We start from the raw sequence: 14,780 nt of genomic DNA, 5'->3' as shown, positions 1-14,780 counted from the left end.
GAACTGTGAACAACTGAGCTTGTGACCTACTTGGCAAAGAATCGACAGCGCAATAAAAGCCAGGAGAAGGCTTTTGATTTCTGAACAGTAGAGATGAAATAAAGTCGTCTGTATTCTTTTTGTCTTTCAAAAAAGCGTAGAGATTTATTTATTTATTTTATTTAACATTTATTTTACCAGGAAAAGCTCCACTGAAATTAAAAACCTCCTTTATAAGAGTGTCCTGGCTGTGACAGAAAGCAGCACATTAAACAACGGTGCAGACACACAACAGACCATTACAGACAATAAAAAACAAAACAAAAACTGAATCGTAGCTTACTAAGAAATCAGGTCGTCATTTCCTGGATCACATATGTGTTCAAAATACCGATTTTAAATTATCAATAAAATTAATATGTAGTAATTTAGTTATTCTGTGCCTAAGCAATATATTTGTACTAGCATTATGAGTCGCAGTTATTAATTATATAAGATTTTGTATTGAAAATCTCCAACTGGGACATACTTAAAGAACAACCATCACCCATTAATAATTGATGAACAGAGTGGAGTAATTAATAGTAAATCAGAAGCAAAATTCTATCAAGCTGTTGCCAGTATGACACAACACAGTACAGTATACATTAAAAATAAATAGCAGCCTGGAGAACATACTTAGAATTCAACATGACGGAAAATTAATCCAATAGAATAAATGACCGTTATTTTTTAACCCCAAACCGAATGGTGAAAATAAATTAGGAGCTAACAGCAGCCTGCTGGAGGAAGTGCTGAGAACTGTCTGCAAACTACTTGTATGCTTTTTTTTATATGATGATGAACTTCTAAACTTTCTAGTGTGTCTTTTCATAAATCATGCTCTGGAGATATCCCTGCAAATGAATCTTAATGACTGCAGCACTGGAAGTAATCCCTGAAGATTGTAGACACTCATACTTAGAAAATATTCTTTTAGTTACAGGGGGGAAACAATGGACATCAGCTCAGAGAGGATGTGTCTTCCACAGGAAAATGGACAAGCAGACAGAATGTACTAAAGTAAGTGTTGTGTGCGTGTGTGAGTGAGTGAGTGTGAGTGAGAAATTGAAAAGAACTCAAACTATGGAGAACAACATTAAAGGATGGCCACCCACTCACTAGAAATAATGTTGTAGGCCCATTATTAAAGCAACACTTACCTTTCTAGAAGTTTTAAGCTTTTCTTTGTTTAGGTCAAAATGCTATTAATAAGCTGATGGCACACTAAAATGTAAGTGAATTCCACCAGAGATAAAAACTCCTAATTGTACCATCCTCATATGGTTCTAAGAAAACTCCGACCAATCATTGCGTTCGGACCAAATGCAATGATTGGCCGAGCGTCCTATCTGTCTTCCCCATGTAGAGGCCTCCGACTGACGTAACCACTCGCAGAGTTTCTGCTGGACAGGTATTTTTAATTTGCCTCTAATGTAACATAGGCTATAACATTATAAATGACAACACAGCTAATGGTTAGCCTACCGTCTTGTTTGTTGCCAGTCACCAGTACTATCTAACGTTAGCGTTTACGTTATATTATAAAACTCATCAGTCATCACTGACCCCAGATACGTTTCAAAACTGCGGGGTTGCATTTGACCGTGCAGGACAGGTAACGTTATGTTTAGTTTGCTTCTAATATAACATATAACGTTATATGACAACACAGCATCCAGTTGCTAATGGCTAACGTTAGCCTACTGTAGCGTAGGCTCTGAAACATTAACGTTATCTTCCTTGTGCGTTTCCACTTACTAGTAACGTTAACGCTACTATTATACTATTATATTGGGCTTTATAAATAAAATTGATTGATTGATTGATTGATTGATTGATACTATCTAACGTTAGCACTGTAACCTTATTCTAAAACTTATCAGTTGTCACTGACTCCGGTTGAGTTTTAAAACTCCAGGGTTGTGTTTGACTGTCTTGGTTGTAACGTTACACTCGCTCTCCTCTTCCGTGTATCTAACGTTACGTTGCCAACGCATACATCTATCATAGACGTAATGAGGACGTAATGGAGGAGGGGGGAGTAGGCCTTTTGGAGGCTGTGTGAAATGCAAGAAAGGTAATAGTTGCTTTAACCAAACTCAAACAAAAAAGTAAATGTCACAATGCAACAGTACGAATCCACGTCCTCTTATTTACTTAACGTTTATTTGCTTTTATTTTTTCTTAAATTTTCCTTCCTTTTGACTTTTTTTGCTTCATTTCTATAGTTTTTATATAGTATTTTATAGCATTTTTGCAAACTTCTATGAGTAAATTAACGTATATAATACAAGGCTTAAAAGTTTAAAAAAAAATGTCTGGCCAGTGGAGGTGAAAGATATTATTGGCAGTGCACATTGTAGCTTTAAATAAAGGATCTCTAGAAATCAAAGTGGTACTGTACGTGCATGATAAAAACTATCAAATATAATGTCAGTCAGGTAAGGAGCGCAACAGTGAAGTGTATATTTTGTGGTCTATCTTATGAAACAATTACTAGTACCATGAGTCATTTGGCTGGTTCATTTTCATTCACTTGCTTACAAACTGAGGACAATTATATCAATGTTAAAAGCAACTGATGAATTCATTTTCGCAAAGTGTAATGAGATATTATAACACAGTAACATAAAAAGCATGCCAACAAGGCTTGGTGGAAGAATTAAGACTTGCATGTTTTTTTCTAGGACTCATGTATTAATCCAAGCAGTGAAACTCCCTGCTGTATTTGCTTGGATCGCCTGTTTTCTTGTGTCTTTGTTTATTTTTCTCCACTGAAGCTGTTTTCTAGCTCAAGAAACATTATTCCCAGAGAAGCCATACTTGGCATGTTGGGGTTTATGGTGTCCAACTACTTAGACAAGGCCAAAAACTCATATTGCACAACGGTTACACATGTTTATATCTTCATTGCCAGCTGCAACAGCAGGGCTGGTATTGTTTATACCTTGTGAGTCTGTGTTTGTGTGTCATCACGGCGAAATGTGGTCCTAAAGGCACCTATTGTAGCGGAGATTACCACAGAAGTAGCTTTGAATACTTTGCCAGGTGTTGATATGTCTGTGTCTGGGGACTGATATTGTCATTGTTATGGTGTCACAACTCTGCAAGATGCAGTCACAGAACTTTACAGGTGTGTAGCTGATATCAAAATTGGAGTTTGAACATAGGTGTGGTCCGAATAGGGCCGCAGGAAGTATGGGGGTACTTAACACCCCTGGCCTACTTTTGTTTTAAGTCACAGATAGCTGTTATCCCAAGGTGCAAATCTTGTGTTTTAATTTTGATTTGCAGCAGGTGGACGTGCTAGCTCAGTGGGCAGTCACTAGCCTCTGAATTTTACACATTCACAAAGGGGTGGTGTCAAGGGACATGAGGGAGGCTGACTGACCATCATTCAGTCGCACAGACAGACATTGAGCTGATTTTAGAGTTAACCAGCCAGCAGAAGCTGCTGTCAGACTTTTGTTTGTCTCTTTGATGGAAAGACGGGCAGTCTGGTGGAGTTTTGGCAGTCACTAGAAGCACATTTATAGTCCTTAAACAGAGTCACTGACTACATTTACATACAAACTAATATTGCACTATTTTTCCAAGTATGACAATATTCAAAATCTGACAGATGTCACTTAAACAGCATATTCCATTTGGATGTTTTGAATTAGGCTTTATTTGAAATGTAGCATTTCTGGATTAAGGTGTGAGATATGGTGAATTAGGAGCGTTCTTCGTACATGTATACAGCACATTCGGAATGTGCATCTCAACTGGGTTTTAACCGCAGTTTGCAACATACAGCCTCTTTACCGTTTACAGTCAGCTGTATGTTGTACATGGGTGCGTTGTACACGCACCAACAATTTGCAAGACTGTAGGGTAGAGATGCATGCCCAAAAGGAAAGCCCACATTTCTGGTCAAAAAGACAAACACACCTACTGAAACATTATGAAAGGATGTCAAAGTTTTTGGATATGCGCAAATACATAATGCCAATCTTTTCAAGAAGGTGGTTGGAGGAATGAAAGTGGAAGGCTGTGTTCTTACAATCCAGCAAGTCCACCACTGATGGAAGACTTTGAAAAAATTACAGAAGCAGTTCCACCTGTTCAACTTTTCCATAATTTGACGTGATAAACAACATGTAAAGCCCAGTTCAGACCAAATATTCACCATGAGAAGAGTTGAAACAGGCAACTACTTGCAGTGTGCCGTTCTGCAACGTTCTAAAAACCTGCTGGTTCACACCAGTGCAACTAGATGAGATGGTGTATCATGTCTATGCAAAAACTCTCTGTACTTCTGTTCTGATTTCCAGCTTTACAGGCTTATTTCATGTCTGAATATGATTTGTAGCTTCTTAAAATATGAGTAAGGATAGTGATAGTGAGATACTGGCTACAGCTGCATTTGCAGTGATGAAATGGTGGAAACATAAACAAAATGAGCATCAGATGGACAGTATTCATAATAAATACAGCACAGTAATATAATATAATAGAATAGGAAGAACTTTATTTATCCCTGAAGGGAAATTCAGCTGTCCGGCAGCTCATAGAAGACAAGAAACAACCACACTTTCCCCAATCAACAAAATATTCAGCGCCAATTAATCAGTCGACAAGAATACAGCAAGCAGCAGCAGTGACCCACCGTCCAACACTGGCACACCGTGAGGACGAAAACTGAGGGTAAAGGCTCATTTATGCTCAACGTTAAATACGGATCCGGATACGGACGGAACCTTCTGTCCGTGCTCCACGTTCATTTCGTCCGTATTTCTGCATGTTTCCATAAAGCTTACGGATACGGGCCAAACGGAGCAGTGGGGGCAGTGTTGCTGTCACTACCCGATACGTAGCTCTAGTGAGAAACGAAGAAGAAATAACAATTCAGTTTCTCTCATCGGCAGTACTAGAGAGAAGAATTCTCCATCCTCCAGTCGCGATGTATTTAACGGCCTCACCGACCACCGCCTCCTACAACGTTGCCTCTGTTTTTGTCTTTTATGCAAGAGGTACATTATCAATATCTCCTCCACAGTCGCCATGTTTGTTTTTGAGTTTGTTGTTGTCATAAACTTTTGACGCTGGGCTGCCCCCTGGTGGATATATTGGTTAACATCCATGCCAACGTAAAGGGCGCATGGAAGTATGTGGGCAGTGACGGTAACATTGTTTGAAATGGATGTATACATTTATACGTAAAGGGAGCATAAATGAGCCTTAAGTGAACACACCGCCTGTTGTCATCTTGACTTGACCAGCAGACTTCACTAGAAGCCGACTGGCTGTTGAAACATTAGACGTGCCTTATGTTCTAAAACCAGCCGCCTGTGATTTGACTAGCGGAGTTGCAGGTGACACCATCAGTCGGCTTGAGTTGAGCTCAGACCGGCAAGTTCACACTGCTGCAACTTTTCTCTGCAACGTTCTAAAATGGTTTCGTCGCGTCGCGAATCTTTGGTCTGAACTGGGCTTTAGGGCACGTAGATCAGAGAATGCGCAGCATGGCAAGTAAAGAGGAATATTAATTTTCATTAGCCATGTGAACAGCATAATAGGAAAATTGTCTTTTTCTGAATAAGGGCAAAAAAACAGAATATGTGGCCATGTAAACACAGTCACTGTGTGGGTACCTGTGTTGTAGCAGGTTTAGTAGCTCTGATATAAGAGGCTCTCCAATGTGTGTGTGTGTCTGTGGGGGAGTGTCAGTGCAGAGTCAAAGCCGTGCTGTTTATCATACTTAAAATTACTGTTTGTCAGCCCTTAATATCTTGTTAAGCTCTGAAATAATGCACAATTATGGGCAGGCCTATGTGCAAAAAAAGTTTTTGGGTGTCCACATTTCACCTGTCCACTTGTTTCTGAGGATCTTTGAAACTGATATGGCCGCACCAACTGCATGGCACTGTGGAGGAACAGAGTAGGAAAGGAAATTGCTCTTTCTGACTCAAAAGTACAAAAGCAAAAAGGCAGCGGGTGGTGAAAATTGCTCAGAATGATTACCGGCTCGCAGCTCCCCACTACCACGGACATCAAATGCAAGTGATACTTAAGGAGAGTGTACTCCATCGCACATTCACTGCTTCTAACAATATAACTGCATGAACTGTGTTTCATTTGTATCTGTACCCATTGTGTGCATTGATTCAACCTAATCTAACTTTGTGTATCTGCTGATAAGTACAGTTTGCTCTTTTTATTCATATTAAAGCAATTAGGAAAAGGGGGCATCAGTTCCAGGCTTTTAAAACACTTATAATTTCCTCCAGCAAAATCCACCCCACTCTTAGACAAATATTGTTTTCCATAATACCTTCTTTTGAAGTAGTTACTCAGAGTAGTGTAAATGAACTGAACTGCCCACATTTTGAAGAGAGTGTATGTGTTGGGTCAGGGAAAGAGTTTAGCTGGTTGTTAGAATGATGTGTCTCTGATAACTGTACTTTATCAGCAGGGGGCTATAAATATAAATGTTTTTCAAAAGATTGCCCAAAGCTAGTGGGATAAATGACTACAAGAGAAAATTCACATGAAGATTTAAAAGAAGTGTTTGATATTTTTATACAACTGGAGATAAAGCTTTTCATCCTTTATCACTAATCCATTTTCTGCATGTGTCTACTGAAGGACACCCTACTGTTTCTCATTTATTTATAAAGGCTGTTTCCCTGTAGATCTGGCACAGAGATAAGCGCTCTCCTTTTTTCGTATGTCCTGGTTACGTATGCAAACCTTACTGGCTCACGTCTTTGGCTGAACAATCCGTTTCTTGTCACTTGAGACTTTGTGCACTCTTTGTCTTCCTTATTATTTGAAACTAAAGACCTCTAACAAAGGAGAGGTGCTAAAGCGTCGTATGATGTACTGTGTATGAAACAACATGAAGGATTGATCAGTGGCTGTGTGTTTCCTTGTACGGGGGAGGCAGGTGATTTTCTTTTCATTTTATGTTTGAATTTAGTTCAGCTTTTATTTCCTATGCTTGTTTTTATCCAAATGAATGAAACGTGAAGTGCAGCGTGACTGAAGGGAACATGTGCAGACACACAGGAAGCTGAATAATGTGCAAGCAAATATTATTGCCTATAGACAAAGCAGCAAAATGCTGCAGATGTTTTTCTTTCAGCACAGTTCAGTTCTCATCAAATTAGCACCCTGAGTTTCCAACCACCTCATCTACAGAAACCCTGTCTAATTGTAAGGTTGCTCCTCCAGTTTCACTTGTTTACCAAAGGATTGCTCTCTATTGTTATTCAGCTGCCAGGGCACTGATTTCCTCCAGCATGTTTCCATTGGTTTTCGCTAATTTCTGATTTTTACATCATTTTATTTCATTTAGCTGTGGTGATTTTGGTAATTACAAAGCCAGAGTATTTGGGGTAGTTAGAGGGTGCTAAAGGCAGTATTAACAGCTTAATGGCAATCACAATGAAACCTCCTTGTAGACAGGTAAAACAGGTCAACCATCCAATAAGAGGGCTTTATGGTAATGAGGAAGGAGTTAAGGAGGAGGTCCCTGTAAAGCAAGAGCACCAGACAGCACACTGCTGCTTGATCCTTGGTATTCCATTGTCAGACATTTGGAGGTGGTTTCTGCATTCAGGTAATATCTATAGAAACTTCCTCGAGAGCTTGTTTCTTTCATTTCTCCTTCGACTTGTGTGCACAGGTCTTACTAGTTGAGAAAATCAGTTTCATATGCCACTAGGTGTTAAACATGTAAAGACTGTGCTGTCCGTTTGTTGTAATCGAAGTCATGCTGACTACCTGCTGTTAATGGTTTTGTTTCAAACAGGACGACTATGTTGAGAAAAAGCTGCAGTCGTCTGAGGTCAGCGTTCTCCCTCAGCTGCCCGCCCTGGTTGTCTGTCTTCTTGTTATGCAGCGCAGGTCTCATGAGCACAGGTAAGAATACAGACTCACAGGCACATTAAGACAAGCGCACACATACAGATGCAGTGACTGCGCCCTGTGTTATCCACTACACTGGATTTCATAGCGTTTAATGAAACTTCCTTTTAGAGAGGCTCGTTGAGACTTTCATGTCTTGTCTGTGTTGCATACTGCTGAGCAGTGGGCCTCAGTGGTGTAAGCTTCCCCAGGTGTTACCATGGCGCTCACTGTCTGTCCAATCAGGCTTTGAGATCATGCCTCCAGATGACTGTTGACTCCCTAATGTTCCAGGGATTTGAGCTCATGTTTTTTTCTTCAGGGTGGGGCTCTTCATAGGCTGAGCTGCAGATCTCAAATACAAATCCATTTAAAAAAAAAAAAAATATGTATATGCTTCTTCATGTAGGAATGATAAAATGGGGGAGAGTCTTGTTAAATGTAATGCATTACAGTTGTAACAGGCATGTTTTCTCTTGCTATGTAAATGTCATCATTGTGTCAGCTTGTGACCAGTGCAGTAGCAAACGTCCCTGGGTTATATCAACAAGATTCGCCCACTCTGCAGGAAATGGCAGCTGGAAAACCAGTTTGACACAAACAAAGTAATTATTAAGAACCAGGGGTATTTTTCAGTTATTAAGTTGTGTTTGTATGTTGTGGAGCTAAAATCCACACAGCCGTCTACATGTGTCAGCGAAGTTTACACTTGTCATGCATGTGAGTTGTGGCCTGGATGGAACAACAAAGTACAGGTGTGACAAGCAGCTCATTGTAACGTGTTCAGATTAGGGTTGAAAAGTATTTTTACAACGTCCACATTTAAATTGGCTAACTGTGTAGGTGAAATCAATGTTTTTGCCAGTGAGCAAGGATATGAATGTGCAAGCTGCAGCATCTGTGAAGTTTTAATTATATCATTGTGTGTTACACATTGTCAGATCACATGCTAGGTGTGAAAAAAAACAAACAAAGTTAAAACAGTTGCTTGACTGAAATATTGTTGATTTGGCATGAAAACAATTTGTTTTTGCTGTTTTTTAGCCATTTTACAAATGGAACTCACACTATTAAAATTGAAGTCTGGGTAAAGCAAGAATAAAGATGTGTAATGAGGTTGTCTCACCACATAAAAATATGTTACTAAGCACCCAGCCAAATTTGAATGATTAAAAAAAGTTGCCAAGAGCATAAAATTGCTTTTCAAAATCATAAAAGAACAGGGAGTATTGTCTGCTCTGAGACACTGGGGGCGTGTCCGCTGAATGTGCTGAAGCCACACCCGCTCATGGGAAAGCTGCAGCCTCTTTTAATTGTAGCACTACAATGGATGCTCCATATAAGAGGGTTTTTGGACTTGTACAGCCATGCATGTCTAAGCCATCAGAGCCAGAGGACACTGACCTGCCTAAAAATTTAACCTCGTTCTTAGGGCTGGGTTAAAATAATCGATTCATCCGATTAAATCGATCTTCACTGAAATGACCCGATAGCGATTCATAAAAGCCGAGATCGATCTTTTAATATACGCTTTAACCCTGTGAATTTCGCCGGTAGTAAACGAGCTGCAGCGCTAAGTAATGAACGACCGTAGTATTGAGAAGCTCTAATTCTAGCACTGGAATTTCTCAATTGTGGCATCAATAAAGGTGTTTCTTATCTTATCTTACCCGCTCTTTTATGTGTAACCTTTTTATATTTGGGTCTAATTTATTATCATGCTGCAGTGTCTCCTCCTGCTATCTCTGTGCGCCACTTTAAAGTACACACACAAACACGGAGTAAAGATGCCGCGGTGGAGACAGAGAGGTGAAGATAACTTGAGCTGACGACAGCTACGCTTGGTACTGAGAGTGCAGTAAAACCTCCTCGAGGATAAAAGCCAATACTTAATCAGAACAGCTGATCAGCAACATATGAACGTGTACAAAAGTGATAGTTCCAATCTGCTCTGTCCACAGTCTGTCATCCACCGCCGCCAATGTCGTTAAAAACAAGCACAGAGCGCTTTCCAGCTAATAGCAAATCGTTGCTAACAAGCTAAAAAGACAACAACTGTCTTGTATCTTAAAACTTACCGGTGGCCTGTTGTGAAATTTATTATTTTTAAAAAATAATTCCTTGTAAATGTTACACTTTAAGTTCTCTGAGAATCTCTCTCACATACTAGCATGCTGGTATTGTAACTGAAAAATATCCAGTTGAATCGATATCAGGTCGAATTTAACTGGAAATCGAATCGAAGCGGGACCCCATGAATTGAAATTGAATCGATTCAGGAAATCAGTGGTGATACCCAGCCCTACTAGTGCTTCTCAGTCTGAAACAGAATGGACAGAATTTACTTTAACGCCTCATTTACACCACAAGCGCTGCGTTCGCAAAGCAGTGGCGAAGCGGTCCACAAGCGTAGTGGCAGCACACGTGTATTCACACCAAAACTGAACAGACACGTCGCGCAGTGGGCGCTGCTGTCCCGTCAAAATACAAACCACACCTGAACAGTTTGTGGCGGTAGTGCACCGTGTTTTCATATCTCCAATAAACCCCAAAGAAGAAGAAGTGAGTTTGGACCCAAAGCCCAGGTTGGACAGGTTCGTGTGCTAGTGATTATTCCAGCGCTTGGAGAATTAATATTTAGCACTACAAATGGGTAAGTAGTCTTTGTCTGATTTGTATTACTAGCCTTAGCACAAAAATCCCATTTGTCTCACTGTCTACGGTGGCCGAGAGAGGTCACAACACACGCAAACACAAGTTAATAAGACCACTAGAGAGAACCTGAACACTTGAATCTCTCAACAGCATTTTTATTGACTAAACTTCATCCGGGCCACACACTTTTGAAAAGCCACTTTGAGTTCAATGTAAGTTCTCTTATTGTGTATACACTTATATTTTCTTTTAAGAATACAAAAGGAAACCTCGGTGGAAATGATCTCAAGTCTTTTAATGTGTTTCTATGTTCCAAACTGAAACAGGCAAATAGGGTTTTCATTGTACTGAGCTGCTTCAGGATATTTGCAAACTGCAGTGCTAGCTTCTCCTGTTGAGCTTTAATACGGTGAAGGACCTTGTGGAAGAGCCGATGAAAATTGTTTTCAAGGTTTGTTCTGCCAAGAGTTTTGTATTGTACATACTTGACCTGATAGTAATCTATTGTCACTAAAAATGCAATTTGTCCTAAATAGCTCTTAAAGTAATTCCAGTAAGTATTTTTTTTAAATATATATTTCTATGTGCCATTTGGCTACAAGTATGGTGGTTGCATTTTTGTTGATTCTTAGCCAACCTTCCTCTGAGAAAAGAATCTGAATCAATACTAAATGTCTTTATAAAACTGTGTGCATAAAAGCCATAAACTCGATGTGTGAAAAGGGTTGCAGAATAAGAACGTGTAATATGTGTCCTTGACGGTAACACTAATTGATTTAGAAACAGCTAAAATGTGTCTCTTGTGTGAACTTTTTTTAAGAATTGAAATGTGCGCGAGGGATGCAGCTGACATCTACGGGTCCGCAGACCATTCAAAAGGCTGAGGGAGAGAGCGTGATTTTGGGCTGCACTTACACACCGAGCCCTCTTGACACCGGAGACCTTGACATTGAATGGTCTGTGGTCAGTCCAGACAGCACGCAGAAGGATCAGATGGTAAGAGGCAGAGTGAGAACTTTGCAGATTTACAACAAATTTATCTCAGGTCTGATATGTGAGGGTACATATCAGATTTCACTTGTAATTTATCCAAAGGCACTCTTTTGTGCGCATGTTTTTCCAAGGATGGAAAAACACGTTCTGGTAATGTGTTATGCTCCGGGTCTATGATTTCTGAATAATTTCCAAACAATTTCCAAGAACATGTTATTTGGTAACAATTGTAGGGGAAATAGGTCCTAGAAAATGAGAGGTCCATGTATTCACTCATTCGTTCTTTCCTGTATCTTGGTATCCTCAGCTGACATGCTGCACTCACTGAAAAGGCTGTGTAGGTTCTGCAAGCAATTTGAACTGGTTAATTACAAGTGTGCTAATTAAATGCTGTTTCCATCTTTTCTTAAAACTAGTACTAAATTACAAGTTCTTTCCAGGAAATGAAAATTATGGACCGGTAAATGTAGAGAGTTGTTTAGTATATTTGAGCTACTGAGAATACAGAACACAACTGAGTGAACACAAAGGTTAAAACCCACTACACAACCTTAGTGTCATGACACGTGCCATCATTTCAGGAACATCTTTAAAACGTGTATTCAGATTTTCCACCTCATTTCAAATTCCTTTCCTCCTCATGTGATATGCTTGTGCCTTTAAATGTTAAAATCAAAATGCATACCGTGAGGCTGGAGTGTAGATGAACTCGTACCACCTTTTTAATTTCACAGGAATTAGTCGTTTATCCAATTTGCCTTTTAAATTAAATGAGTCATTAGTGTTGGAGACTTGAGAGGATGTTTTTCCCGCTCGTCTCTGCCCTTAGGCAGCAGACATTTATACAATGATTGACCAGGTCCAGCATGTGCTGCTTTAGACAAGTGACCGCTGTGGATTATTGGTTCTTGTGATTTAAGATTTATCCACTGCAAACTTAAAGCTGTCCTAATCGATCTTTTTGACTACTAGGGGACAGTAGGGGTGCACGGAAATATTGATACTCTTTAGTATTGCAATATTATGTATTGTGATACTGGATTGAAAAAAAAAACACAAAAACTCACAAAAACACTGATTGATTTGAAATCAATATTGTACATGCAAAGATTCATGGCAGTGGTTCATTTTGTGCCTCCGACTGCCAGATAGCAGTTTTGTAATCTGTCTTCAGCCAGTTGACCCTTCCACTCCGATCTATCATCATATCGCTTGTGTAGGCACAAAGAACAGGGGTCTATGAAAGAGCCAGAGTTATAAAGGGTGTACTGCTAGCTCCTAAAATTAAATCACAATATATCGCCTTCATTACAGTGTTGCAGTGTATCACAATATTTTGAATTGTAACACTGGCATTGTGATACATACTGTATCACAAGATTCTCGCCAATACAATGACACTTGCCGGATGTCCACTGGATCCGTCCCGTGCGCGATTCGGCTGCAGCGCGGACTCGCTCCGTCCAGTGCCGGGCGTCAATGTCCACTGGAAGCGGCACGCACGCAAGTGGCTGGAATTGGCGGATCGCAAGATCATAATGTCACACGATATTCTGTGGAAACCCTGGAGGTATAAAGACATCAACAAACAAAGAAAAGATTTCTTGATTTCGTGATTTTTCTCTTGATTTTGTGCCAGTTTTTATACGCTCTTCGTGTTTGACTTCAGGCCTGGGGCCACCCACTTTGACGTCATGTTGACGTAGCCATGTGAAATACGGTCTGGAGTTTTCATGGGTATTTTATTTTGAAAATTGACCGGATACTCTCGTCTTTTCTGTGTACGACTTCCCGTTTGACTAATTTGGTCTGTGCAAACTGATGCGCTGTCACGCGGCATTTGTCAGAAATAGACCCGGCATGTATTTTTAGTGGAGCGGAGCTGCGGTGCTTCTGGTGGAGCAGCTTACATTGACTTGAATGGCCACGATTAGCTCCGGCACCTTGGCCGGATCGTGCACGCGACGGATCCATTGGACATCTGGCAAGATGGCCTTCAAGCTGCAAACCGCTGCAGACTACTGTTTAAGACTAACACATGACACAGGTTGGTTTTAGCAAGACATTGGTGACATGTTTTTTTTAAATTTTTTTATTAATCACAACCTTTTTTTTTTTTTTTTGCCAACACATAACCACACATCAACCAAAGTGATGTTGAAATTACATTTTTAACATATCTATTGTGTAATAATTTACACAAATAATGTTACATATCCGTGATTTGTAGAAATGTACGATGCCAACATTTATTCCGCTAATGCTTGCTATTGCTGGAAACCAGGTAACTGAGGGTGCAGAGACTGAACAGTACAGTAAATGTAAAGCATGACGATGAGCTACAAGAGGCTAAATACTTCTGTAGAGCCACAAGGTTGGTGGTAATTCTCAGCTGGTGTTTTCCTATATGGGTTTATGTATTTGCCTTTTTAGTCAGTATATATGGGAAAAAATGTAGGATGCATGTTTAATTGGTTAACATCAATTAAACATGCCATTCAGAGTCATTTGTCGTCTCTCTGTTGAATCTTTCTTAATATTTTGTTTCCCATCAGCTCATGTCCTACAGCAGCGGCACTAGATACGTCCATGGTAACCCTGCTCTTGCAAAGGAACTCAGCTTTGCTGCTCCTGACCCCTCAATGGGTGACGCTTCGATCTCAATCTCGGTGCTGTCACCTGCTCATAGTGCTACCTACCAGTGTAAAGTGAAGAAATCACCTGGAGTGGACATGCGCAAGGTTTCACTTGTGGTACTGGGTAAGACTGGGAATTGGGTTGCAGTCTGGGGTCAGTGTGTGTGTGTGTGTGTCACCTGGTTACATTATGTACGTCTGTCACCTTTGACAACTACAGTGTTTTGTTTTAAAGAGGAGGCAGCTGCTCACATGTACTTCAAACATTTTATCTAGTCTATTACACTGAAGGTTACATTTCCTTGTCATATGCCAGTATCTGTCACACTTGCAATTTACCACAAAGTTAATTTCAAGGTGCCTGCTATCAGGCATGCCTTTATCTTTTAAGACTACTACTACATTACTGTATGATTTATATCCATTAGTGGTTTTCAAGGTCACAGGGGTGTCAGTGAGAGCGAGGATAACAACCCTCTCAGTGTCTGTTGTTATGAAAATGCTTTTACCAGTCAGGGTTGCTCTATAAAAGAAAAGTCTTTATTTGATGAGATGTCGCTCCCTAAATTCAGATAAAATTTC

The 14,780-nt window shown here is 40.0% G+C and overlaps 1 protein-coding gene across 2 annotated transcripts in view; it reads left to right on the top strand.

The window, feature by feature from the left end:
• vsig8a (V-set and immunoglobulin domain containing 8a) overlaps positions 1-14,780 on the top strand; it is a 106,986-nt gene that overhangs the window by 69,443 nt on the left and 22,763 nt on the right. The window contains exons 1-4 of one of the 2 annotated variants that reach the window (XM_050053172.1): positions 7,567-7,627; positions 7,820-7,929; positions 11,390-11,565; positions 14,118-14,322. In XM_050053172.1, the coding sequence (XP_049909129.1) occupies positions 7,827-7,929; positions 11,390-11,565; positions 14,118-14,322 (484 nt within the window). In that variant the 5' untranslated portion in view covers positions 7,567-7,627; positions 7,820-7,826. Of the gene's footprint in view, positions 1-7,566; positions 7,628-7,819; positions 7,930-11,389; positions 11,566-14,117; positions 14,323-14,780 lie in introns of those variants that run through there. The other variant, XM_050053173.1, reaches the window with a different exon arrangement.

This window comes from Epinephelus moara, chromosome 9, assembly GCF_006386435.1.
Source record: "Epinephelus moara isolate mb chromosome 9, YSFRI_EMoa_1.0, whole genome shotgun sequence".
NCBI lineage: Eukaryota > Metazoa > Chordata > Actinopteri > Perciformes > Serranidae > Epinephelus > Epinephelus moara.
Note: the sequence above shows the minus strand (reverse complement) of the source record. Positions and strands in the feature narration are given on the sequence as shown.